This window comes from Heterobasidion irregulare (assembly GCF_000320585.1).
Source record: "Heterobasidion irregulare TC 32-1 unplaced genomic scaffold scaffold_04, whole genome shotgun sequence".
NCBI lineage: Eukaryota > Fungi > Basidiomycota > Agaricomycetes > Russulales > Bondarzewiaceae > Heterobasidion > Heterobasidion irregulare.
In genome coordinates this window covers 934,018-960,140 of record NW_009258200.1, presented here as the reverse complement: position 1 = coordinate 960,140, position 26,123 = coordinate 934,018, and the positions used below count along the sequence as shown (strand labels likewise).

Sequence of the window (26,123 nt, the reverse complement as noted above, 5' to 3'; positions counted from 1 at the left end):
ACAGTACTGTGCGGCTTTGCAGCTCGGTGTGCGCACCGCTGGTGTACGAGTACGTATTTGCGAAAATTATTGCGTCCGAGGTTGCGGACGTCGCGAGTCGCGTCTGCTTCTGCGGGCGCTCTCCTTCTCGTCGTTGTCTGCCACGACTGCGCCCGTTCTCGAGCTCCAGCGCGCAACACGCACGAACGCGTCTCCTTGGCCTCCTCTAGCTTCTGCCACGCACGCGCACAGACACACAAACGGACACGCAGCATGCGGGTGCTGTCAGGCCTCGGTAGGCCGCTGGCAGCTGCAGCCGCCGCTCACGCGCCGCCGTCACCGGCGACGTCGGACTGGACGAGGGTGTCAAGCATGGTTTACAGGACGACTCGGCGACGCGCGTGCAGCAGGAGCACATGGTCGCCGGTCCCATCGATATCCGCTCAGGCGCCCCCGTCGCTATATAATCCGCCATCATCGAACCCTCTGCGCGCAATCTCGCATCCGCGACTGCACGCTGCACTCGCATCATCGACGCTTGGCCGTGTGCGCTCTTGCTTTACCTCCGCAAACACCCCTTTTGCCGCTTCTGCCATCATGTCGAGCGCGAGCAAGGACACTGTCCCGAGGGACGCGTACCGTCTGCCGACGGACGTGCGTCCTACGCATTATGATCTGACCGTGCGCACGGATCTTGACAAGGAGCTGTTCGAGGGCATCGTCAGAGTCGAGTGAGTCGTCCTTCGCGAGCGTCCGCTGCTTTCACCGTCCGGCCACGCCATCTACCTGCCTACCTTTCCCTGCATCTGCTAACTAATTCCCTCGCCAGCCTCGACATCCTCCGCACAACCCGCACCATCACCCTCAACGCCGCCACGAACCTCACCCTCGCACCCGCATCGCTCTCCACCTCTGAGACCCTCACCCTCGCCCCCACCGCGAGCACTTACGACGCCCCCACCGAGCGCGCGACCTTTGCGTTCGCCCAGGACCTCCCCGCGGGCTCGAAGGCGACGCTCAGCGTTGGCTTCTCCGCGCCGCTCGACGGGAGCATGACGGGCTACTATGCTAGCAAGTGGGACAAGGGCGTGTATGCGCTCACGCAGTTCGAGGTGGGCCCTCCCCCGCTTCCCTGCCTGAAATCTCACGTGTGTTGACGAGTGTGCGTTCGTCGTGTTTGCCAGCCGACCTCGGCGCGCGGCGCGCTCCCCTGCTGGGACGAGCCGGCGCTCAAGGCCACCTTCGCGGTCACGCTCGTGTCGCGCGCGGGCACCGTCAGCCTGTCCAACATGCCCGTCCTCCCCGACTCCCCGGCGACCGACACAAAAGCGCTCGCGGACGACGAGAAGGCGCTCTACGCCGGCGTTGCCGAGGGAGACTGGGTCGTCAGCAAGTACGCGACGACGCCGCCGGTGCGTCGCCCTGTTCGTGCGGCTCACACTGGTGCTTGCTTGCTGATAGAGGCGCTGCGTCTCCAGATGTCGACGTACCTGCTCGCGTATGCGAACGGCCCGTTCGAGTACCTCGAGAGCTCGTACAAGAGCCCGCTGAGCGGCGCCGTGCGCCCGCTGCGCATCTACGGTGCGCGTCCCTCCCTGCGCGCTCGACCGCGCCGCCGCGTGCACGCCCCCTTTCCTGACTTTTTCTCTCGCTTTATTTGTGCGCGTGTAGCGACCCCGGACTGCATCCACCAGGCGCAGTTCGCGCTCGACGTCAAGGCGAAGGTGCTCCCGCTGTACGAGCAAGTATTCGACGTCGAGTACCCGCTCCCGAAGCTCGACACGCTCGTCGCGAGCGACTTTGATGCCGGCGCGATGGAGAACTGGGTGCGCCCCCTCCCCCTCTCGCTCCCCTCCTTCTGCCGAGGCGGCGGGTGCCTACTGAACTGACGCGCGCGTCGCGCAGGGCCTCATCACGGGCCGCACGAGCGCGTTCCTGCTCGACCCCGAGCGCGCGGACATGCTCGCGAAGAAGCGCGTCGCGGTCACGCAGAGCCACGAGGTTGCCCACATGTGGTGCGTGCGGCGGTCCCCTCCCCTTTTTTCTTTTTTTTTTTTTGCTTGCGCCAGCGGACGCTCACGGCCACGAACGCGCGCGACAGGTTCGGGAACATCACGACGATGGAGTGGTGGAATTACTTGTATCTGAACGAAGGTGCGTGCTCCGTGTGTGTGTGCGTGTGTGCGGGCTGGCTGGCTGGCTGGCTGGCAAATGGTATATGCGGGTGCTGATTCGGGCGTGTGGTGTGGGCAGGGTTCGCGACTGTGGTGAGCATGCCGTACGCTTCTGTCTTGGCCGCCGGGTGCTGACTGCTGGTGCTCGCACCCTCCCTTGCGCGTGCGTGCGCCCAGATGGGCGAGGTCATCATCATGGACAAGTGCGTGCTCCCTATACCTCCCCCCAACGCCGCGACGCTCGAAAAAGCTAACGTCCCCGCGTGTGTCTGTGTCTGTGTGCCAGGGTCTTCCCGGAGTGGAAGGTCGACTCGGAGTTCATCACGGAGCATCTGAACGACGCGCTCCGGCTCGACGCCAAGCTGTCCTCGCACCCGATCGAGGTCGATTGTCCCGACGCGAACCAGATTAACCAGGTACGCCCGTGCCTCCGCGCTCTCCCCCTCCCCACAGACACCCCTCGTCCGCCCCTTTCTCGCCGGCTGTTGGTTTGTGCGGCCGGGAAGCGGTGCGCTCACGCCGTGCGTTTCTACATGTAGATCTTCGACTCGCTGTCGTACGCCAAGGCTGGATCAGGTACGTGTCCCCCGTCTTCCCTTCCCTTCCCTTCCCTTCTGCGCGCAGAATTGGGGGCCCTTCTGGCGTGCAGCGGATAGAAGCAGGGCGTACAGGATGCTGACCTGCGTGTTGGATTGCGTTGTGTTGTATTGTGTGCGTGTGCGTGTGTGCGCGTACGGCAGTGCTCCGCATGCTGTCGAAGTACGTCGGCGAAGAGAAATTTCTCAAGGGCGTTTCGATCTACCTCAAGAAGCACCTGTACGCGAACAGCGTCACGACGGACCTGTGGGAGGGCATCGGCGAGGCGACAGGTACGCATTGACGGCGCTGCGCCTGGGCCTGCGTGTCCGATCGTGTTTCTTTTTCTGATCGCCGCGTGTGTTTGCTTTTGTGTACATACTCACAGGCATCGACGTCCCGAAGGTGATGGATAACTGGGTGACCAAGGTCCGTCGAACGCTTTCGCATCCGCCGCCGCCGCCGCCGCCGCCGCCGCCGGGAGCCGTCCTTACCTGAGATGAGCTGACGCGCGTCCAGATGGGCTTCCCCGTGCTGACGGTCACCGAGACCGAGGGCGGGATCACGGTGCGCCAGGACCGCTTCCTCGAGGACGGGCCTGCGAAGCCGGAGGACAACGAGACGATCTGGTGCGCCCTTTTTGCGCCGCCCTATCTAATATGCGTGGGGACTGAGGCTCGGCGGTCCGCCGCTAGGACCATCCCGCTGAGCCTGCTCACGACGACGAGCGCGGGGCAGGCGATCGTCGACAAGGGCGCGGTGCTCGACGTGCGCGAGAAGGCGTTCGCGGTCGACACGAGCAAGCCGTTCAAGCTCAACGCGGACACGAGCGGCGTCTGTGCGTCCCTTTTTCTCTCTGTCCTCTATTTCCCGCCGCCCTTTTTTTTGTGCAAGAGGTCGCTCATCACGTGCGGGCGATGCTGCTTAGATCGCGTGCTGTACACCCCAGAGCGCCTCGCGGCGATCGCGCAGGAGGCCGCGCGCGCGGACTCGGTGTTCTCGCTGAACGACCGCATCGGGCTCGTGCACGACGCCATGGCGCTCGCCAAGGCGGGCTTCTTGGACGTCAGCGCCGCGCTCACGCTCGTGCATATTTTGCGCGAGGAGCGGGAATGTGCGTGCTCTCCGTCCTTTTGGTGGTTGATGTGCGAGCTGACGGCGCGTGCGGCGGGCGGGAAGTCTTGGTGTGGGACAGCATCTCGGAGAACTTGTCTAGGGTCGTCGATACGTGGTGGGAGAACGACGCGGTCGTGGAGAAGCTGAACGCGTTCCGCCGGGTGCGTCTGCATTCTTCAATCCGTCGCGTTCTCCGTCTGGGCGTTCGGACACGCGAAGTCGAGGGTGACTGACGCAGGTGTGTGATGGATGGTGCAGGAATTGTACGGGCCGATCGTCGCGCGGCTCGGGTTCGAGTACTCGGCCAAGGACGACGCGGACACGAGCCAGCTGCGCACGCGCGCGATCGGGCAGGCGGCTGCGGCTCAGGACCCCAAGTGCGTGCTCTTTCTTCTTGTGAGAGCCAAGCCGAGCTCGCCTCTGATCGAACGTCTGTTGTCGCAGGGTCGTCAAGGCGCTCCAGGACCGCTTCGCGCAGTTCGTCAAGACCGGAGACGACGCCGTCATCCCCGCCGATCTGCTGCGGGTGACGTTCCGCACGGTGAGTCTCCGCTGTCTCTTTACGCGCATCGGGCATCTCGGCGGGACCTGACATGTGGGGTTCGTAGGCCGTGAAGTACGGCGGGCGGGAGGAGTACGACGCGGTAGTCAAGTTCCACGACGAGGCCAAGACGCCGTCGATGCGCATCGCTGCCATGTACGTCTCACGCGCGCGGCGCAGGCTGGGCTGGCTTACCGAAGTGCTTGTTTGGGCGGCAGGTACGCGATGGGCGCGACGCAGGACGCGGCGCTGCAAGATGCGACGATGCGGTTCGTGATGGACAGGGCGCGCGACCAGGACGTGACGTACTTCTTCTCCGGGCTCGCGGCGAACTTCAAGGCGCGGCGCCCGCTCGTCGCGTTTTTCGAGGATAACTACGATGCGGTGCGTTTTTTATGGGGGGCGTTGGATTCATGAGACGGAGCTGACGGACGGTGCGCGCGCGTTGATGTTATTTCTGTAGCTGTACAAGCGCTTCGAGGGCAACTTCACGCTCAAGTACCTCGTCACGGTGAGTGCGCTCTGTGCATTCGTCATGGCCTAGCCGTACGGACGCTGACTATCGTTTCTAGTCCGTGCTCTCGGGCCTCTCCACCGAGGCCGACCGCCAGAGCGTCGATGCGTTCTTCAAGGTGCGTATCCCGTTTGCCCCGCGTTGAGCTGCGCGACGCGCGCGCGCGCGCGCTGTGCTGACGAGTCTGGTTCCGGCGGTGCAGGACAAGGACACCGGGAAGTACAACCTCGCGCTCGCGCAGGCGCTCGACGGCATCAATGCCAAGTCCGCGTGGATCGCGGTGCGTGTCTCTTCTCTTTTGCCCGTCCTCGTCCTCGTCCTTGCGAGTGTGCTGACGACCCGTTGGCGGCATCGCAGCGCTCGTCGGCCGATATCCAGCAGTGGCTGGACAAGTGGGAGCAGGGCGCGAAGCTTTGAGCTCGGCTACTGCGATGGAATCGGTAGGAAACTGGTTATCAAAAAATGGGCCGCGGTGCTGAATGCGTTGAGGTCGGCATCGGACGTGTGTACCGATAGTATGACAATAGTGATTGGGTTCGATGCTTCGAAGAGTCTGTTTGTACGCTCTGGCGGTCGGTGAGATCGTTGGTAAGCTTTGGTGTGCTTTTGTATGGCGGCCGAGAGGGCTTGAAGCCGGGCGATGGTGTGTCGTTGTGCAGTCGGTGCTGTGGTCAAGCGCGCCTCAAGATACGGAACAGGATCCAATTGCAAAGCAGTGGGAGATAAATGAATATGATCGTGGATCCTATCGTAGCAGATAACAATGAACTCTACGGTCTCTCGTCGTTCAACTCGACTTACGAAAACAGTATCGGTAGAGACATTGTTCGCAGTCTGTGCGATATCGATATTATGCACAAGCCTAATTTGCTACTGTAGTGGAGTGGAAGCGGCCTGTTTTATCACGGATGGGCGCCAGGATGGAGTGTTGGTTATGACAACAATGTCTTGGTGCTGGTTTCAGCGTCGGTGTTCTTTACGGTGAGTTCAGCAGTGTGCTAAGGATTCGTGGGTGTCCGAACTGTTGTCTAGGCGAGAATGCAAGCACGACGTCATGATGGTGATGGCTCGTTGACGCTACAAGTCGTCTGTATCTACTGTTACCCTAATACTTTGTCCTCCTTCGTCTCTGCCCCGCCTCCTTTGCCTTCCTTCTCCTTTCCCTCATCGCTCTTAACTTATTTTCCTCTTCTCTCCTTTCTTCTGGTATGGATTTTTACGACTCTAGCAGGCCGAGAAGGTGGAGGAACACGATTAGAAGGGGGCGGAGGACTTGTGAGGATCAAACAGGAGGCAGAGAAGGCGCAGGTGCTGCAGGGGGAGGCGCCAATTGGGAAGGTGGAGGCGCAGGGCGAGATGACGGGACGGGTGGAGGGGGCGCAGCCGACCCAGCCACGCTCGATGTGGAACCCTGATGCTTGTGTCCTGCAACATTGCGCCGGGCGCATCTGAGCATCCCACATACCTGCGCGATCTGCGCAGTCCTGCGCATGTCCAAAAAAGGTCGTGTCATGAGACGAAGCAGGACGAAGCGCACCCTAGTTCTTTGCAGATTGAAAAGAGCCTCGAGCAATGAACGACGTCTTCCGCCTTCTAATCGGCCTCATGTAAATAGGACAATATTATTGCGAGAGACTTAGCGAGCCCGATATCGATGAGGAGACGAGTCGAAGGGACAATCGCGGCGACAAAGCGACTGGCCCTAACCTATAAGTACAAGTAGCAGCAGCGTCATCATCGCTGATGTCTAGTTTTCGGGTCTCTCAACCAACATCCATGAATGTATTCAGGCGTGCTTGTCTAGCAACTCCAAACAATGTATTGTTAGTACCGATCTATCCACATGTCGATAATAGATTACTGAAAACTCTTAATTCTCAAAACGAAAGGGTTTGATACTAGGAGCTGATGCAATTGTATGAAGAATATCCAGATACATCACCAATCTGCTAGCTCTATCATGATATGGCCGAAAGAAAGAAATCATTCCAGATCTGACATGCATTATAAAATGAGGGGTCCAATACATACCGGGTTGGATATTGTACTAGACTGGCACACATTTCAAACAGCATGCCGCAACTCTTGATTGCACAGGAATCGCGAGCCTATATTACAAACAAGTGACTTCTGCTCTCCGTGTGCAGACACGCGATAGCCGTAGCGTGCCACGTCACTTCGACTCAATCGCCCGAAACGCACAAGGGATCCCTGGCAAATAAATGAACTCAGTAACGCGATGGATCAATATGATGGAAAGGCCAAAGAGTCAACTTTATGCAGAGGTCTCGGGAAGCAATGCCACCACACAGCTGCGACCCGTATGCAAAAAAGTAAAGGAATTGATAAACATACCTAGGAGTACAAGCTCATAGCATAGGCTGCGTCCTCTACACACAATGGCTGCGGCACGCCTGATAACCCCTAGAATAGAGCAGTACCATCATAAATCTGACAGAAAATAAAAGCAAGAAAGAATATACATATCCACGACAAGGTGAAGATGAACGTTGAAAAGTGAAGATGCATTGGAGGCAGGCAGGTCGCTTTTAAGCACCCCACATACCTGCGCGATCTGCATATCTCTGCGCACTCCTGCGCATGCAAAAAAACGTCACGTCATGGGACGAGGCGCAGTCTGGTTCTTCGCAGGTCGCAGAGTGTCTCGAGCTATGAATAACATCTTCCGCCTGCGAGATCGAGACTTTGCATCCATTCGAGGCGCCGCTGGTCAGAGACGACCGTCTCGCTGCTTGGGTTCAGGTTGTGCCCACTGTCGCGGAGTAGGATCGCCGTCATAGTTATGGGAGTCGAAGGCTAGTCATGGTGCGCAGAACTGAGATAGTATCCTGCGCGCCAGGGAGGTACAAGAAAAAGCCGCGCAGGAGAGAATCTGCGCACCACCCAGCTGACAACGGCAGCTCTACAGAGACTCATGCGCTATCGGTAACAGCTTCGTATGCCCATTAGTGGCTGCGCGCAGTGTCCGAAGCAGTCGTCGCTCGACCACGAAGCGGGCTTCGAGTTTGCTAGAGTGGAATGGTCTGGAGGTGTGACAATACTATACGCGTTTCCTCGGGGCGCAGAGTGTCGCCGTTTGTTTCAGAACGCGCGGCCGTTGTCTTTCATCGAAGTAGACAAGGTTAGGCAACAGGGACCACACGCGACATGATTATTCCGACTCTCGAGACCAAATGCTAGACAACGTGGAAAGCATATCAGTCATCTCTCGCAGCATCCAAGGCTACAGCACAGAGAGGAAGATCGAGTGCTTGAATGTCGGTGTAGTTCTGTTAGTGGTTTGGACCTGAGGAGAAACAGGGACACACGACGGCGCTGCAACCAGTTTAAAAGGAGAGGCCATTTGAAGTAGTACAAACACTCCAAATTCTGATTTCGTCAATGAGCAATAGTATGCACGACGATAGCATGCAGTACTCCAAAGATGTGATCTTTTGTGGAGGGCGACAAAGCGGCCAAGAGCCGGTGTCCTGACCAGTGTGGACAGTCATGGCGAGCGTTGGAACGCGACGCGTGGCGATATACAGCTGGGAGAATGAGTGCGCAAAACCTGAGATCCACAGTTTGCCGCTGCGTATCTGGACTCTCTAGAGGACAGATGCAGGAGAATCAAAGGATGGGTCGGCAATCAAGAGTGCGCGGAGAATGACGAGTACTGCGAGGTCGAAGTGTTCCAGTACATAGCATCAGATGCTGCGTGCTAGGAGATACGGTCTTCACAAAATAAAGGACGGAGCATCCTAAAGGCACATTCCCGCACCAATAAGCCATCCAGTCTGATTTTGAGTGAGGTCTGAAGGTAGAAGACGCGTCTATGTATCTTGATGGGACGATCGGAGAATGACCACATGGAGATCATACGTCCATGTCTGTGATCAAGAAAAAAGAGACTCGAGAGGTAGAACGATGACAACGACAGTAAAGTCGTGTTTGTCAATATTCATGATAGGCTAGCTTTAGGCTGGAGATGCCTTTATGGCGGCGTCGGCAGAGAGCCAGTGGGAGGGAGTTGTCGAAAGGGTCGTAGGAATATTTGGGCCGTGCCGTGTGCTGCTGCCTGGCCGTAGTGGTAGATCTTTCTCGTCGGCCAGTGCGGCCACCACTCCAGTACAGCATAGCATGGAACAACGCGCGGAGGCATTGATATGACCTCGGGTGAAGAGGGAGGACAAAGGTTGGCCAGCCTGGCTGTGCACACTGCACACCGATCCTTACACTGCCCAGCGAGGTGTTACTAATACCGTGCCTTGAGGTAAACGCGAGCATCGACAGCTGAGGCCCTGAGGGGCTACGGAGTTCAACAATCACCTAGATATGTCCGTGTCCTCCTTTCATGTAAAGTTTGCCTCGCGATCAGGTTCAATTGCTCATGGCGCTTGCTGAGTTATATATTGTAGACGGTGCGATAGTGCAACAGAAGAATCAGATTTCCAGCACACAGCGACCGCTTTGGAACGTCAGCATGAACCCATCACGGGCTTCTCCTAATTCCTTCACGGCCTGCAGCTGATCCATTTGTGTAATTTCTCCTGCTCGGACTGTCTTGCCTCACGACGATGTGATGCTGCAGCATACTCTTCCAGTGATTGCGCTCATGAACGAAGGTCTGGACTCCGGACAGAAGAAAACATATTTGATCATCCATAAACCTACCATAGCATGTACCTCGTGCGAGATATCATAGCCCATAGTGAACAAATGGCACCCAACGAACGAACGAATGGTCGCTGTACTGGGCGCGCAGCTTCTTGACCGCGAGGTGAAGTGCTCGAGCAGATTCTGTCGTGTCGGGGGGCGAGCCGTCTTCGTGATTTTTGAAAAGATAGCCATAGAACTCATCCGCAATTTTAGGACCATCGTCGTCATAAATAGACCTGTTCATGTAGATGAGAAAGAGTCAAGGAACACATGGAGGGAGAGAAACGGACCATTTGGTAGCAACTACGCTGCGAAATCCGGAGAACAGCATTGTCCCTGCAAGATGCATGGCTTCATCAGGAAGTTCGACAGTACCTTTTGCTGTCTCGCATGCGCTGAGAAAAGCCAAAGAGGCTTTTGGCAGGGATTGTGCCATGATCGTGGAGACCTTCAATTGACCATCCAGGAGAAGCGCACTTTCCAAGGGATTCGCTAAATTTTGGACGCCGTGGCACGCGAAATGAGCGATGGAAGCATGGGACAGATGCGCGAGCACCGTGTCGACTTTGGATAACTCAGAGCCGTCCACACCCAGCTTGATGAGAGAAGAGGCCGGCACGTGTCGCTCGATTTGACGCATTTCTTCACGAGTTTGAGTCAATACGACCTGACCTTTGGTTTCTGGCTGTATGGTAACCAGCATCTTGAACGAATCCATACTCGTGACAGGCGGGGAGATGAGAAGAGAGTTCAATGTAGGCGTGTACGATGAGACCATGTAGTCTGATGCATCATCAACAGCTCCCGTATGCGAGTCAGACGGATAGATGCCAGCTGCATGAAGCGGAAGGACAGAGAATAGACCGGTTGGGCACCACCACAAGCGCGTAGGCGACTCTGACTTCTACATGCTTCGTAAGTCCCGAGCATAAAACAAAACATATGCGATGAAAAATCTTACCTCGAGTTTCAAATGACGTATTACAGGATGGACCACAAGCTTCCAGAGCACTGCAAGAACACCGCGAAGGACATCGTTGACAGTTTGAAGAGGAACCTTCTGACGTCTCCCAAGATGCCGATCTTGTGGAACATCACGGGTGGCTTGGGTGCTTTCGAGGAGGCTTTCGAAGGAGGTCTTGTAGCTATTCGTGAAAGCGTTGAAGTTGCTCACGGAACTCAATACAGAGCTCGCGAGGAGTGATACTTGTTGCCCCGTCAACTGAGGAGAAAGTGGGACATGCTCTACACCTGCCAATGTGACGATCAAGGCATCGCAAGAAGACTTGGACGCATTGAGGAGAACGACGGGACCATGAACCGCCGCTTTCTTCAGCGTGTTCAGCTTCTTCGGACGTAGAAAGTCTGCGAAGCCTTTCAAGGCCCGAACTTCTTTCAGTATCGCCAATCGGGCCTCATTCAGCTGACGAAAACGTGCTGCTTCTGCCTCCATTGCGGTCACTGCTTCTACGTCAGTCCGTATTACATCTGAGCCCTCACGGAACGAGCTGCGCTCAAGTGTCGTGAAGATCTCATGTAGTTTTTGCGCCAATTCAGGGTAGGCATAGCGGAGGTCGTCAAGCGGGGTCCGAAGCTGCAGTGCCTGAGACCAAAATATAGATCTGCCCTCTTCGAGCATCTCAACAGCTAGGTCAAGCTCGTTCAATCGGATGGCGCAAGCTGCAGCATTCGTCGAGAGTAAACGGCTCCCAAGATGCCGATCAGCAAGCAGCTGATGACGTGAGTTTGCGTCGGAAGCAAGCATCGCAACCTGAGGCAAGAGTTGAATAGCATCCTGGTATGCCTCCAAGGCAGACGGGTGGTTCGCATCATCAGCATACATCGCCCACAATTGAGCGGCTTTCGAGCGATCTCTCACAGATCCTGTTTCGTGACCGACGGCGGCACGGAACATATCCATAGACGTATCGCTGAAGCCAACCTTTTCACAGAGTGAAGATGCGAGCCCGCTCAAACCCAACCACCGACGAGGATGCGATGAAGGTAGATGCATGAGTAGTTCTCGTCGTAACGAGATTGCCTCCTCGATGTCGTCTACCTCCCCGTTCTGCTTGAATGACGTCGAAAGTGCGTTTGCGAGGTGGCTCAAAGGAGCAGATCGACGGGGGTGTGAAGTAGGGCAGAGTATGAGGGCCTCGCGGTGAAGTAAAATGGCCTCCTCAAGGTCACCGGCATGCCCTTTCTGCATGAATCGAGTCGAGAGTGCCCTTGCAAGGCCGTCTAGCGAGAGGAAACGATCAGGATGTGGTGCTGGGCAGAGTGTGAGGGCTTCACGGAGAAGTAAAATGGCTTGTTCGAGGTCATCCATCGGCCCCTTCCGCTCGAATCGTATCCAGAGTACATTTGCGAGATTATTCAATGAAGTTGAACGGTGAGGATGTGGGACAGGGCGGAGTGCGAGGGCTTCACGATGGAGTGAAATGGCTTCCTCGAGATCATCCATCGGTCCTTTTTGCTCGCATCGAGTCGAAAGTGCACCCGCGAGATTGTTCAACGATGTTGAACGATCTGGATGTGGGACAGGGCAAAGTGTAAGGGCTTCACGGTGATGCAAGATTGCCTCCTCGAGATCATCAACCTGCCCTTTCTGCTCGAATCGCGTCCGGAGCGTATTTGCGAGACTGTTCAAGGAGTTGAAACGGGAGAGATGTGGGGCAGGGTGCAGTACGAGGGCTTTACGATTCAGTAGAATGGCCTCTTCGAGGTCATCCATCTGCCCATTCTGCCCGAATCTAGTCGAAAGTACACCTGCAAGGTTGTTCAATGACATTGGATGATCAGGATGTGGAGCGGGGCGGAGTGTGAGCGCTTCACGATGAAGCGAGATCGCCTCCTCGAGGTCATTCATCTGCCCATTCCGATCAAATCGCCTTGAAAGTGCACCCGCGAGGTTGTTCAATGACATGGAACGATCGGGATGTGGGGCAGGCAAGAGTGAGAGGGCTTCACGATTCAACAGAATGGCCTCCTCAAGGTCATCTACCTGTCCTTTCTGTTCAAATCGCGTCCGGAGTACATTGGCGAGGTTGATGAGTGACGTTGAACGATCGCGATGTGGGGAAGGGTGGAATGTGAGCGCTTCACGAATAAGCAAAATGGCCTCCTCGAGGTCATTCATTTGCCCTTTCAGCTCACACCGTGTCCGGAGCGCATTTACGAGATTGTTCAACGCCGTCGAATGATCGAGATGTAAGGCACGGTAGAGTGTGAGAGCTTCACGGAAGAGCAGAATAGCTTCCTCGAGATTATCCACACACCCATTCTGTTCGAATTGGCTGAAAAGTGCACTTGCAAGGTTGTTCAACGAGACACAACGGCCAGAATGTGTGGCAGGGCGGAGTGTCAAAGCTTCACGATGAAGGGAAATAGCCTCTTGCAGGTCCTCCGTCTGCTGTATCTGCTTGAATCGGGTCAAAAGTGCGATGGCAAGATTGTCCAACGATGTTGATCGTTCAGGGTGCGAGGGAAGATGGGATGCGAGAGCTTCACGGAGAAGGACAATAGCCTCCTCTAAATCGTCAATTTGCCCCTTCTGCTCAAACCGTCTAAAGATTGCACCTGCGAGGTTGTTCAACGAGCCAGGACGACCTGCATGTGGGGACGGGCGGAGTGTGAGGGCTTCACGATGCCGCCTGATGGCTTCCTCCAGATCGTACACCTGGCCTTGATGCTCGAATCGCGACCGAAGCTCATTTGCGAGGTCGTTCAGCGCGCTAGAACGGTCAGGATGGGTGGTGGGTAGAATCTTCAAAATCCCTTCCCTTAAGGCTATGGATTCCTGGAGGTCAATATCACGTCCAGTCTGGCCAAATCGAACAGAGAGAGCGCTCGCCAGACTTCCGTGTACCATGAAACGCTGGGCATGTTCTGCGTCCACCATGCAAAAAGCCTGCCGTAGACGCTCGATAGCGGCATCAAGGTCTGCTATATCCCCCGATGATCGAAATCGCTCGAAAAGAGTCGAACCCTGCGCAGCCAGACGGTATCCATCTATATCCCGAATATATTGACCGGGTTCTTGAGCACGTAACTGGATCGCGGAGGTCAAATCATCGCTCTGACCCTTTAGACAGAACCTCATAATGAGTGCAGCCGAAAGTCTTGCCATCAGCTGCAACCGAGAGTCGTCAGATAAGGACCGACAGGCTACGCATTCTCGCAAGATCGCCACTGCATCGTCTAGGTCCTGTAGCTCTTGTCTATGAAAGCATCGCAGTACGAGGGCATCGGCAAGGTGAGACATCGACCCGAAGCTTTTGACATCCGATGGTTCCCGCATTCGAATAGCCTGGCGGAAGAGAGATATGGCAGTGTTAATATCTAAGAGCAGTGCCGCCTGACAGAATTCAAGCACAGTAGCAAGAGCGAAGTTGATCATGTTCAATAATGAGTCTTTGCTCTCTAAATCTGCGTTTTGCTCAAACTCCTGATGTCATCAATGAATTGCAATACATGTAAGCATACATCGACTTACTTGGGGAACGTGCTCGTCTGCTATACGCTTCGCACCACCCGACTCCGAGCCCAATTCGTTCAGCACCACCAACGCTTCATCCAAAGCCGCACCTTCACCTGTCCAAACGAATTTGGTCGCCAACGACAAGACGAGGTTGTTCAGGGAGAATCTCCGATGTGGATGACTCGTAGGACAACGGTCACAGACGTTGCGGAGGAGATACAGAGCAGTCTCAAGGGACGATAACTGACTTTCTTCCTTGCATTGCCTCACAATAGAGGCTGCATGCTCGTCGATCTCGTCTGCTTCAACACTATCAGCTTGATTGTTCGCATCGTCAGGGAGATCGGTGAATCCCCCAACAGATTTCTATGAGAGCAACATAAGAATGAGGCAGTGACAACGAGACGTGGACACACACCATATATTGCGTGACCGACTGACAATGACGAATCAATTTCAAGAATCAGGGGAGGAAGGATTCAACCTTACAGAATTGGGGGTTCCTGGTCGGGATAGTGGTTCTAACGTGTCTTCTTGAACGCAGCTATTGTCAGCCATTGTCGTTCCTGAGTGAGGTATGCGAGCTGAATGTGGTCGAAGAACAGAGCCAGAGAATGAGAATCACAAACCACGAGCAGCGATCGTAGCGGAAGGCAACAAAGTCGCACCTTAAGCGTGACGCGAGCCGCAGTGCGTATTATAGCCCCCCATGCTGACCACGCGCGTCAATTCTTAATGAAGCTGTACCTCACTGCTTGATGGCAGCTGTTAGGCGGTGTCGCGTCATGTCGGCAGCTGACTGTGCCGAATGCGTTAGTCTCGACGTGATCCCACGAATGAAGCTGCTATACGTGGTGATGTACGAACGAACTCCGAGCCTCCACTGTTGGGGGGAAAGTTATCATTGGACCAGTTGGAAACGCAAAGGATGCCCGTAACCTGCAGTGAATACCCGCCTCGAGTGCATGGATGTACCTTTAAAAACGACTGGGCCTATTGTGTCTCTGTAGATCACGGTCAATGGAACGATTGCACTTGCCGCAAGGCAAACATGATTCGTGCCAGACGCATTTATCCTGATCTTCTGGGCCAACTTTTGCATGTTCTATGTCGGCAATCCCAAAATTCAATACGTTGAACGGGCCTGAAGGAGGGGCTACGAGAGCTCGACTTATCAATGAAAACGGATGGATATGCATGTATATGAGCTATAAATGCTTCATGGACTTGTGAGTCGACAGATATCACACTGATAAACCTCAAAACTGCATGAGAAAATCGAGGTGTGACTAACAAGGGTGAAGGACTCAAGGCTATGCATATGTCGGCATAAAAGCTCACAAGTAGCACACCAGAGGGATATGAATCAATCATCGATGCAGAGCATGAATGGAAAGAGCCTCGGATAGAAGAAAAGTGCAGAGCAGGTTGCTGCAGAGCGCTACGGTGGAGGTCGAGCCCAACGACGAGGACGGGGGCTGCTGAGTCGTCCCAATCCAGGAGTGCACGTGACGTCACCAAGCCTCTCACTTCCTCCGACAGGCCGACGGCACCGCCCAACGCAGTTCATCGCCCGCGCTGTGCTAGCCCAGAGGAAAGGGCACACCGACAACTTGCTTTCCTTTTGTCAGTGAGGGCTGACACCAACTATCGGTATCAATACACCTCAGGATCATTTTATCATGAAGGGACGTGCAAGTAGAACGAGCAGCAAAACAGTCTTATTGCGTCTGCTCCATATATGCAGACATGACTAGCTACCGAATGAAGCCCCCCATTGTCGTTTCAATCGTAGATAAGCATGTATGCAACGCCAATGAATGACAGTGCCATGTCCAAACGTCGGAGGAGGTGCGCAAGAGTATATATCTCTTATGGAATAGAGTCAGACTTCACCACGCTCCACATCTGCCCCGGACGCATGGGGCTCGTGGGCCCCCGTTGATGCTACAGAGCGAAAGTTTGGCGTCGCGAAGTGTCTCTCGGTCCGAGTCGCATGTTGGGATATCTCCTTCCCGACGCTCATGTCCCAAGCTGTGTTTTGAAGCGCGGCCAGGACGATGATCGCAGTCGGGTAGATTCCCTGACTGTAGGGTGATTATTCACAAATGGAAGAAAGGCGTGTGTGGCGTACGGAGATTTGAACCATGATTGCCGAGAGTACTGTATACCAGTCTATGTCTGTCAACTCGACGCCATCTGAGATCCGGACCGCAATAAACACGATCTAAGGTATGTGAGAGATACACGAAACTGAAGGGGATGGGGTGCTCCTCACCCATATGATACAGTAAATGATACTAGATTCAATAAGGAGGGCGAAGACATTTCCGACCCGATTTTTGTAAGTCCCGCTTCGAAGGTGAGCTTTAATTAGCTGGCGATGTTGCCTGTTACGATTCGTTCATTAATGTCAGATACACCTCAATGGATTTTACTAACCATAACTTAACTCCAATAAGTACGGTGGTAGTGATGTTGGTGGCCAAGACTGAGGCATAGGTGACAAGAAGACTGATATTGACCCACGAGGGGCCGTACATTCGAGTGAAGTCTGTAATCCAGCCCGATAGGATGCCTTCACTTGCGGCGATGGCCCCGGAAACTGGCACGACAAGATATACACCAATAATGCAGAAAAGAGACAACATCACATACCAGCCGATGCCAGAGCAAGTAGCAGCGGGAATATCACGGCTTTCACGTTACGTTCCCACATGATCCATACCCTCCAGAGCACAATGACGTCGCTCAGTAAGTACTAGAAAAGAAACCGCGCATCCTGTGAATGTTTCTGGAGATAGACAGATTGAAGGGGACTTGCGTTGATAACGGGCAAGTACGAATTCAACTGAGATAACCTGATATCTGGCCGTGTGATGTTCAAAAAACCCACATCCGGTAGCAAAAGGAACGACAACTGGGATACGATCGCAGCTTTGCAATACTTCCATTGCAAAGCTAGATGGCATGTCGAGACTGCAAACATGACTAGAGTTGTGATCCACATGGCCAGGATCGCCCTGGTCTTGAGACCCTTGTGACTTCTAGGATGTTAGAGAGACAATTCGCTCGGCTGCGCAAGCTCGACTCACACGAGGAAGTATGTTGAAAGGCTAAATGAGGTCAATGAAAGTACTGAAGAGAAACGTCGAGGCCTGAATGAGGATTTACATGGAAATGAACCTGCTCACCGTAGAAGCCAGCCTCGAAAGCGAGAGCGACAATGGGAGGCTCGATCGCATCTATGATTTGTTGTTGCAGGATACCTGTTGAGCTCGAGGACGACATAGGAGAACAAGGGATGGTGTATACTGAGATCCTGAACCTTTGGCGTTATATATGCACATAGCCTGAACGAATGCGAGAACATGATGGTCGTCAAAAAGTGCATCTTATTTTGATGAGACTCTCAATGGCTTTGTAGACTCCACGCTTGAACTCAATTTGACAAGTCGCACCATGATTGAGGAAATGGTATACCTCTGGGCGAAAATATCATGGTTTATCATCACCATCGTATGTTGATGCTCGTGTTGCCATGTGACGCGATAGGCGCTGTTCGTGACAGCTCCTATTGAGGCTATTGTGTTGCACAAAGCCCAGCATGAATATCAATCAAACCGTTCAGACCACGCTGAGGCCGAAGTCCGTGTCCGCAAGGAATCCGTCCACAAGATCATTCATCTGTATCAGAGCGTCTGATTCGACGGCGATAGAATGGCATCGTGGACAACATAACATGAATTCCTCGTGACGGAGTGAAAAGAGCAGTACTGCCAGCGATGATGAAGAGCCCCGATCAGCGCACGCGCCTTGGCCGTCAGCTCCGATCATGCAGCCGAAATCCACACACCCTCGCAGTGGTGCCAACAGCACATCCCAAATCAACGCGTCACTGCCTGTGACGACAGAGCAGAACCGTCGCTGCGCGCACAGCGCCTCGAGCGCCGAGTCATGCCGGACAGCATCTATTAGCGATCTGGAAGTCAAAGGCGGACATGAAAAAGGCTCTGCTGATGTTGATGCACGGGACGAGCGAGCACAAATGGGAGACAGATCGCGTGAGGCCGTAAAACCATGTCCTGCCAACGATCACGAAGGATGCCATCCTTCGTCGCCCAGCGCACTCACCCATGGCATAGCCAGAGTCGCGCCGCAAAGCTAGCCCCAGTTACATAGTCGAAACCTAGAGAAGCTCAGGGTGGGCCCCCCGAATCAACGCGTCGCTGTCCATGATATCGAAGCAGAACACGCTGTCGCTGCTGCGCACATACACGGCTTCGAGCGCCGGGTCATGATAGCGTCTCTTGAGCAATCAGGAAGCCGAAGGCGGACACGAACGAGGTTCTGTTGCGAACACGGATAAGGCGCTCTTGATGGCGATGATGCCCAGGCAAGCGAGCGCAGGCAGGAGACAAGTCATGTGAGGTCCTCAGAACAGCTCCTGCCAGCGAACACCTGGACCGCAAACCCCCGTCGCCCAGCGCGGCCGTCCACAACCCCGATCCCGCGTCCAAAATCGCAACCCACATACAGCATCCTCGCAGCGGCACCGCGACTCCCGAATCGACGCGCGCCGCTGTGCACGATGCCGAGAAGACACACGCCGCGAGTGACCTAGATAGCGGCTGCGGGCCGTGGGCGCTGTCACAGGTCTTCACAGGCGAGCGTCTCTTCGGCGATGAGGAAGCCGCGGCTGCGCGTGGACGTGGACGTGGACGAGAACACGGGTTCGTCGATGCTCAGAACGAGCGAGCGCGGGCGACGCATCGCGCGAGGGAGTCATAAGAGCGAGCGTCTGAGTCCACAAAAGACAACAAACACGCTGCGTCGGCATCCAGCGGCATCCACAGCGGGTTCCCCATCCCATCCCAGCCCAGTCCTTGCTAATTAGACGCCATCAGACGCCGTCCGGGATTCATCCAGCGTCGACAATCGCCGATCGCAGACGTGCAAGGGGATAAGCACCGTATCGTAACGTACTGTGCTGTAGGCGGACGAGGTGGAGGTGGGTCGTCGGTGATCGCCGGCTATTAGCGCTCGGATAGGCTCAGATCCGCACGGATGAACGCCGGGGGAGGCGGCATGAGATGGGCACGAGGAGCGCAACGCGGAAGCCACGCGCACGGCGGAGCACGGAGCACGCAATGGGGCAGTGGAGGGGGTGCCGGCGTTTAAGTGCGCGCGCGGCGATCGATCGAAGACGCCGGGTCCTGCTGTACGAGTATTACATGGCAGAGTCATAGAGTCATAGCAGCCCTTGGCCGCGAGGATCTGGATCTGGAATCGCGGGCAGTGAGCTGCGGTGAGGCCAGGACAGCCAGGACAGGGCTGGGCAGGGGGAATGTAATCGATCGATGGATTGCCACTCCCCGTGCGCGGAAGCAGGGGATGTTGCTTGCGCGCACTGTAAGAGCCGAGACGCCGCAGCGCCGTCTGTTCCACGGCAGCTGCAGAAGGAGACGCGAGGCAAAAGCTGTGTGCACATGCAAGAACACTTGGCTTGGATAGTACCCAGTCAGTCTCTAGATCCACTTCGGTCGGCTGGCGCGTTCCTCTCGAGCTCGGGAGGCGACGTAGCCGAAGGGCACAATCTCGAGAAGATCGCGGGCGAGGCGGTGTCGGAAGGATGCGCGGTCGAGGAGAGATGGATGCGGAGGCACAGATAGTAGATGGCCAGATAGCAGAGCCTAGCAGAGCGCGGCTTGCGTCACTAGCGCCCAGGAGCGATGCCTCGCGGGCGGTTCCCACATGCAGAAATTTTATCACGCATATCGAGCTGCTGCCTTGGTGCGATGCGGGCCTTCGGAGAGAGTGAGATGGAGGCAGCCCGAGTGCATTTGAAGAGGTGATGATGACGGTGCAGCTTGAAGTCAGTGACACGTGCCGCGAAATCAGGAGACGATCCCCGATCGCGCCTTGACAAGAAACGCACCCCGGCCGGCCTGCGAAAGCCATGCAACAAGACGCGGCGATGGCAACGGCGTTCTTGTCCTCCAGGGGCGAGGGCACGCAGCGGGAAGTCTCGGCATGGTGCGATGGGCGTCGAGGGCTCGCTGACGGAAGAGAACAACAATAGCCCAGGGCGGAGCTCGCATGCGGACCCTCAGCGCATTGTTCCTCCGCCTCGTGCATGGACCCGGTGCGAGTGGAGGGCTGGAGGATATTTGTACGCGACCTCCTCTGGGTTTTGGGCTTGTACGTCGACCCTCGCGACTGCTGGCAGAGCGCACGCAGCGCCGATCGAGCACGGCATCCAGTGGCCTAGGACGACGACTGCGCCGGTGCAAACACAAGGCGCGGCGGAGACGATGACGAGGAGGGCCGCAGGTGAGTGCAGCTGAGCGCGGTGGAGGGGGTGTTGGTGTGTTGTGTGGCGGTGTGGGTCCATGTGTGGGCAGCGGCGTATATAATGCGTTCCCAGGCGCCAAGCGTGCGGGTTGTGGGTCCAGGGATTTTCGAGTCGGCGCACGAACCGTCTGCGAGAGATGCAGCCTGTCCTCGAGCCCATCCTGCGGCTCCCCGTCGTCGCCCTCCCCGTCGTCCACGCCCACAACAACGTCCCTGCCGCTCGCCGCTGCCCGCCGCCGCCGCTCACCGTGGCCCCCGTCCGCCACGCGAACGCGCCCTCGGGCGACGACTCCCGCTCTGACGACACCGCATCGACAGACAGCGCCCCGTGGACAGCCGCCCCGCGCCAGCGTGCTGGACGGCACCGCTCACCCTCCCCCGACGCGCCCTACGCGCCAGCGCCCACGTCCCCCCGCCCCGCCTCCACCAGCAGCGATGACGACGACGACGACGACGACGCGGCCCCGTTCATGCCCAGCGCCGCCGACCCATCCGCCGCGCCCGCGCATCAATCGCGCCATCCAGCCCATCCGCGCCCCGCGTCCCCTCGCGCGCTCGCCAGCACCCCCGCGCGGTTCAGACGCTCCCAGATCATCTCGCATCAACGCGATCCACCGCCATCTGCGCGCGCCAGCGCCGGCTCCATCGACGCGGACAGGCCTCCGCGTCTACAGTCCTACGCGCGCCACCGCAGAACGAGCCCCGCCAACTCCGACTCAGACGCGAGCGGGAGCGACGGCGAGGGCGAGGGCGAACGTGTGACTCGCAACGACCTCGCTCGCTTCGTCTCTGTCCGTCGCGATGCCGGTGCCCCTCCCCTTCCGAGCCGGCAGGCGTCTCCTAGCCAGCGGTACCGCCGTCCCCCTCCTCCCTTATCCGTACCGTTCCCCGTGCCACCCATCGCCCCCCAGCCCCCCTCTCTCTCTTCTTCTCGTTCTTCTTCTCGTTCTTCTTCTCGCTCTGTTTCTCCCTTGTCACGCTCTTTAAATATATCCACCCCTGTCCGTCCTGGGACGGACCGCCGTGCACCCACTCCCCAAGCCTCGTTGCCCACACGCCGCCACCCCCCTGCGCGCCTCTTTGACCCAGAAAATCGCTACCCCGCGTATGACGGCCACCGCCGCCGCATCGGGCTCGAGCACCTCCACTTCGACGCGGACGCGGCCACCTCGACCTCCTCTTTCGAGCACGCGGAGGGCACCTCGTACTATCGCCCGCGAACGCGCCACTATCCTCCCGCGGACCCCGCACAGCCCGAGTCTTCTGCGACCAACAAAATCTTCGATGCGCCTGCCCCCGGCCCACATGAAAGACAACAGGTCGGGGAACAGCAGCCCGTGGACGAACCCATGCGAGACCTCGACCCCCCGTCCCCCGCGGTCCAGCCTCTATCCCCGCCCCCGCCCTCCCTCTCGACGACCCCCGAGCGCGGCTCAGACCCCTCGCAGACGCTCCACTCCCCGAATGCCTCCCAACCCCTCGCCCCCTCCTCGTCCACCTCTGCGTCCCTCTCCCCGGCGCCACACGCACCACTCCCCGTGGCCCCTCTCCCCACCGGCGCCACCACCGCCAATGCGCCCCCGACACTCATGGACGCCGCCTTCCCCGGTATCCCCGTCCTCCCCGATGCCGCCCCGCACCTGCGCTCGCTCCTCGGCGTCGCCCCGACCGACACCGCCGCGCTGGGCCTGCACACCCTCGCGGACCCGCCCCCGGGCACGAAGCCGAACTACCCGCTCCCGACGCTCATCAAGCTCGCCATCCACGGCAGCGCGCACCAGCGCCTCACGCTGCAGGAGATCTACGGCGCGATCGAGGACCGCTTCGAGTGGTACCGCGTGCGCGCGTCCGAGCCCTCCTGGAAGGCGAGTCCCCGCTCCCCCGCTCCCTCCCTTCCTCCCTCCAGTCTGCTGCTGTGTGTTGACGCTGACTGGGGAACCGTCGTGTTTGTGTTTATGCAGAACTCGATCCGGCACAACCTGTCACTCCGCAAGTGCTTCCTCAGGGTGCAGCGCCCCATTACGGAGCCCGGCAAGGGCAACTACTGGATGATAGACCTCACGCAGGGCGAGGGCAACAAGCGCGAGCGCAGGCGCAAGAAGAAACCCACCAAGGCGCAACTCGCCGCGCAGCAGCACCAGCAGCAGCACCAGCTGGACGCCGCCCACGCCCACCCGCAATTCGAGTTCCAGCTCCCCCAGGCGCACGCGCACGGCCTCACGCAGCAGCAGCAGCAGCAGCAGGGCGAGAGCTACGCGCTGCACCCCGGCGCGCACGCCCTGGCAGGGCACAAGCGCCGCCGCGCGGTAGACGACGTGGACGACGTGGACGAATATGATGACGACGACGAGTTTGGGTTCGACGAAGGCAACCACGGGTACGACGCGCTCTTCCCCGCTTCTTCCCGTAGTGGTGGTGCGGCGGATGGAGGCCAGTTCGCGGGTGCAGGCGCCCGTCGCCCGTCCCGGTCGCACGCCCCCTCCCTCCGCCCGCGCGGCAGCGCGCTCGGGGACCCCTCCGCCACCACAACCACCAACCCGTTCGGCCCCAGCTCCGCGCCGTCTTCGACCGCGTCCTCGTTCAACAACACCACGGCGACGGGCTCGCTCCCCTCCACGTCGACCTCGTTCTCCTCGTTCTCCTCGTCCGGGCCGTCGTTCTCTCCGCCCTCCACCTCGTCCGCCGGCACCGCGTGGCGCTCCTCCACCGCTCTTCCCAGCGTCCACAGCGCCGCCGCCGCCGCTGCGTCCCGCGGTGCGGGCCCGCAGCCGATCGCGCTGCCTATTATGCACGTCCTTCCTGAGCTCGCGTCGCCCGAGCTGCAGTTCTACCACCAGCATTATACGCAGGGGCAAGGACTGGGCCTGGGTCACTCGCAAGGTCACTCGCAAGGTCATGGACAGGGACAAGGACTAGGTCAAGCACGAGGGCAGGGACTGGGGCAGGGGCAGGGGCAGGGGCAGCAGCTCCAGCGCCAGCGCTACGTCGGCGAGCCGCTCCCGCCCATCAGCTCGTTCTCGACGTCCCATTCCGAGTCGCCGGAGCCCGAGTCTGCCGCTCTTGGCCGGTTCGCGCAGGCAGGGTTCGGCCCGGGCATGGGCATGAATATGAGCATGGGCGGAGGCATGGGCATGGGCATGGGCATGGGCATGGGCAACATCCCTGCGCTGCGCACCGAGCGCAGCCCGGAGCGCGGCGCGTCTGCGGACACCGCGATCCTGATCGACGACGCCCCGCCGGCCCCGCGCTTCGCCCCTGCGCCCGCGCGTCCGAAACAGCCGGCGCCGGCGCCGCGCAAGCGGGGGCGCTTCGTGCCGCCACCGCTGCGCCCTGGGCTGGAGTACGTCAACGACGGCGGGATCACGACAGCGCGCGTCGTTGGGCCTGTGCCGCCGCGCGTGTCGTGGTTGGCGAAGTTTGGGGGGGATGACGAGGAGGATAAGGGGAAGGGGAAGGGGAAGGAGCGGGAGGGGAGTGGAAGTGGGAGTAGCAGTGGGAGTGAGTCTTAAGAGTGAGCCTTGTCTATGCTGGACAGGTGCACCCGGGATCTTGTTTGTCTTGTTTTTCTTGCTGTTTTTTTTTAGTACGTTCTTGCACATGAATCGTGTCGGGCGCGTACTGATGCTGATATTTTTGTTTTGACAGAACCGAAAACGTATCGTATCGGACGCGCACGGCTCGCATCCGTGTCCTTCGCTGCCGTAATTGCCTCGGCGCTGTCGATCTATCTCTACCCATCCATCTCGCTTCCTTCGACCCCGTCTTTTCGTTCTGCTGTCCTTCGTCGTCGCTATATCTCACTTTGCTCATCTTTCTCATGCTCGTGTCGTCTTCGTCTCATCTCGTCGTCCATCTTGCTCTGTTGTCGTGTGTCCTGTTCATCGCCCGTCCCGTATCGTCCCGTCCCTTCCCATCTTGTCTCACATACATCGCTATACACACGCGCCCTCAGTCCCGGAGAATGCAGCGCAGCGGGTCCTAGTGCCCAGTGCCCCACACTCACCGATACCCGTAATGTCTACTCGATGTCGGCGCTTTTGCTTCCGCTATGAAGAGTTATCTCGCTTTTGCTTTATTCTTGTAGCTTCTACCCCGTTCTGTCTATCGTTTTGTCTGTCCCCCTCCCCTTGTTTTGTTTTGGTCGTGCTGATGCTCGTCGTTGCTTTCCACCACCCGTTATCCCGCTTTGTTCAGCACATAACTATTTTACTTCCCGAACACATTGAAGTACTAGGTCCTATCGCCCATTATGCACCCTCTCCCACAGATAATTCGTAGCTAGTCTCCGCCATGTACAGACCCAAAAGCACAATGCCAATAAAATCAAATAAAAATCCTGCCGTGTGTTCGTTTTCAATGCCAAAGCGTGTTCGATCGCGGCTGGGAACGACCCTAAGAAAGAGGGGCTCCACCCGAACCGCGTGAGCCTGTCTGGCCTGGAAAACTGGTGGCCGCCAAGCAACGACCGGCCATCCGCATGGGCACGCACGACCGGGCATCGTTGCAGAGAGAATGACCTACTGAACAAAGGGGCGCACAGTGTCCGAGAGGGTCGAAGATTGGCGCTGGGTTCAAGAGCGGCTTCGAACACGCTCAACATCGCAGAGACGACATTTTTGACGTGTATGTTGTTCGACAAGTTGGCTCCGGGGCCCCAGGTGCCGGCGAAGCCGACCTATCTGTTCCCGTCCAGAAAGATGCCCAGCCGCACCCTGGTTTAATGGATGCCTGTGCGCCATGACGTCCGCCGTCAGCTTCAGAGTAGAATTCAAGATGCCACACCGCCCACCTTCGCCCACTCCATAGATCTGTGTTCTCGCATAGTACAAAATCAGCGCACGTCAGACGCGCACGAAATGCGAGGATGACCTTGGCGGGATATTTGATTAACATGCGGACAGGGTCGTCCTCCCGAGGTCCTGCCTCCGCTATCTAACAAAAATAGAGCCCGCGATTAGGAGGTCTACAGAGACATGCGAATTGAACTCATGTCTTATGAGATATCTGACTCCAGATGCGCGTTCGTAGGAGGACGACTGCTAGCCGGATGCTCTCGTCACGAACGTGCAACAGACAGACACAAGTGTCCCGCTGGCGTACTCTTCAAGTCCAGGCCAATATCTGACCCACTCCTTGACCGAGTCGACGGCCTGCCCGCGTGCTTCGTCGACAATGACGCCGTAGCCTACAAGGATGTACAAGAGCGGTCTCCCAGGCTTGCGGGCAGAGTACCTCACCAGCCCGGCCAGCGTCGCTACCAACGCGTCGAGCGCATCAGTTGACCTGGATTGCGTGTCGAAGGCGCTCACATCTGATAATATGCCAGTGGTCTGAGCTCGCGGAATTGATGATGACATCTGCACGTTCCTCCTCGTGCTGGATGATTGGGCCATCGTCGAGCGAGCCTTCCAGGATCCAGACGTTGGGATGGATATCGTTGATAAGGGCTACACGTTCTGGTGTCGCGTTGCGTAAGAGTGCGGCCACGGGGAATGAGGGGTGTTCCTAGGCGAAGCGAAGAAGGAATTCCGAGCCCAGGTATCCAGTTGCGCCGAGCGTGAAGATAGAGGGTGCCAGCATGATGGTAGAATAGAAGAAGAGGTCCAAATAGGTCGATCTGTTTCCTAATGTGTTTAGATGAGTTCTCAACACACACACACGCAAGACACCCGGTGATCCAGCGTCGTGGCCTGAGAATTCAAGAAATGATCATCTGATACGGGAAGAAAG

The 26,123-nt window shown here is 57.4% G+C and overlaps 7 protein-coding genes across 7 annotated transcripts; 3 read left to right on the top strand and 4 right to left on the bottom strand.

Moving 5' to 3' along the window:
- The first annotated feature begins 141 nt into the window (after positions 1-141).
- On the top strand, positions 142-5,454 carry HETIRDRAFT_38387 (Metallo peptidase M1). The gene is made up of 25 exons (XM_009546325.1): positions 142-710; positions 809-1,091; positions 1,164-1,391; positions 1,458-1,560; positions 1,651-1,805; positions 1,885-1,994; positions 2,081-2,133; positions 2,233-2,246; positions 2,331-2,356; positions 2,440-2,569; positions 2,693-2,729; positions 2,894-3,022; positions 3,118-3,158; positions 3,249-3,358; positions 3,425-3,567; positions 3,658-3,843; positions 3,909-4,006; positions 4,104-4,222; positions 4,290-4,386; positions 4,454-4,542; positions 4,605-4,770; positions 4,850-4,897; positions 4,959-5,018; positions 5,103-5,180; positions 5,258-5,454. Exons 1-25 carry the CDS (start codon positions 253-255, stop codon positions 5,315-5,317), a joined length of 3,021 nt encoding a protein of 1,006 aa, XP_009544620.1. The 5' UTR covers positions 142-252; the 3' UTR covers positions 5,318-5,454.
- Positions 5,455-6,154: 700 nt separating this feature from the next.
- On the bottom strand, positions 6,155-14,597 carry HETIRDRAFT_458468 (uncharacterized protein; the record flags this gene model as incomplete). The annotated part of the gene is made up of 9 exons (XM_009546765.1): positions 6,155-6,325; positions 6,366-6,384; positions 9,640-9,795; positions 9,850-10,463; positions 10,521-13,691; positions 13,800-14,006; positions 14,055-14,405; positions 14,458-14,475; positions 14,529-14,597. 9 exons carry the CDS (start codon positions 14,595-14,597, stop codon positions 6,155-6,157), a joined length of 4,776 nt encoding a protein of 1,591 aa, XP_009545060.1.
- Positions 14,598-15,924: 1,327 nt separating this feature from the next.
- On the bottom strand, positions 15,925-17,330 carry HETIRDRAFT_426287 (uncharacterized protein; the record flags this gene model as incomplete). Its single annotated transcript, XM_009546764.1, has 8 exons — positions 15,925-16,122; positions 16,174-16,266; positions 16,318-16,429; positions 16,482-16,644; positions 16,698-16,800; positions 16,936-17,086; positions 17,135-17,177; positions 17,234-17,330. The coding sequence occupies 8 exons, from the start codon at positions 17,328-17,330 to the stop codon at positions 15,925-15,927; spliced, it is 960 nt and encodes a 319-aa protein (XP_009545059.1).
- Positions 17,331-17,706: 376 nt separating this feature from the next.
- On the top strand, positions 17,707-18,886 carry HETIRDRAFT_433609 (uncharacterized protein). The gene has a single exon (XM_009546763.1). The coding sequence runs from the start codon at positions 17,875-17,877 to the stop codon at positions 18,205-18,207; it is 333 nt and encodes a 110-aa protein (XP_009545058.1). The 5' UTR covers positions 17,707-17,874; the 3' UTR covers positions 18,208-18,886.
- Positions 17,707-20,406, bottom strand: HETIRDRAFT_473832 (uncharacterized protein). The gene is made up of 3 exons (XM_009546762.1): positions 19,026-20,406; positions 18,865-18,928; positions 17,707-18,783 (listed from the first exon to the last, which is right to left on the bottom strand). Exons 1-3 carry the CDS (start codon positions 20,175-20,177, stop codon positions 18,335-18,337), a joined length of 1,665 nt encoding a protein of 554 aa, XP_009545057.1. The 5' UTR covers positions 20,178-20,406; the 3' UTR covers positions 17,707-18,334.
- A 1,708-nt stretch (positions 20,407-22,114) lies between these two features.
- Positions 22,115-22,468, top strand: HETIRDRAFT_244448 (uncharacterized protein; the record flags this gene model as incomplete). The annotated part of the gene is made up of 2 exons (XM_009546761.1): positions 22,115-22,231; positions 22,355-22,468. Coding segments are annotated over 2 exons (231 nt in total), but the record flags the coding sequence as incomplete, so codon positions are not given.
- A 2,483-nt stretch (positions 22,469-24,951) lies between these two features.
- HETIRDRAFT_239716 (uncharacterized protein) lies at positions 24,952-25,898 on the bottom strand (the record flags this gene model as incomplete). The annotated part of the gene is made up of 6 exons (XM_009546760.1): positions 24,952-25,068; positions 25,136-25,201; positions 25,263-25,325; positions 25,367-25,429; positions 25,454-25,647; positions 25,703-25,898. Coding segments are annotated over 6 exons (699 nt in total), but the record flags the coding sequence as incomplete, so codon positions are not given.
- Positions 25,899-26,123: the final 225 nt, after the last annotated feature.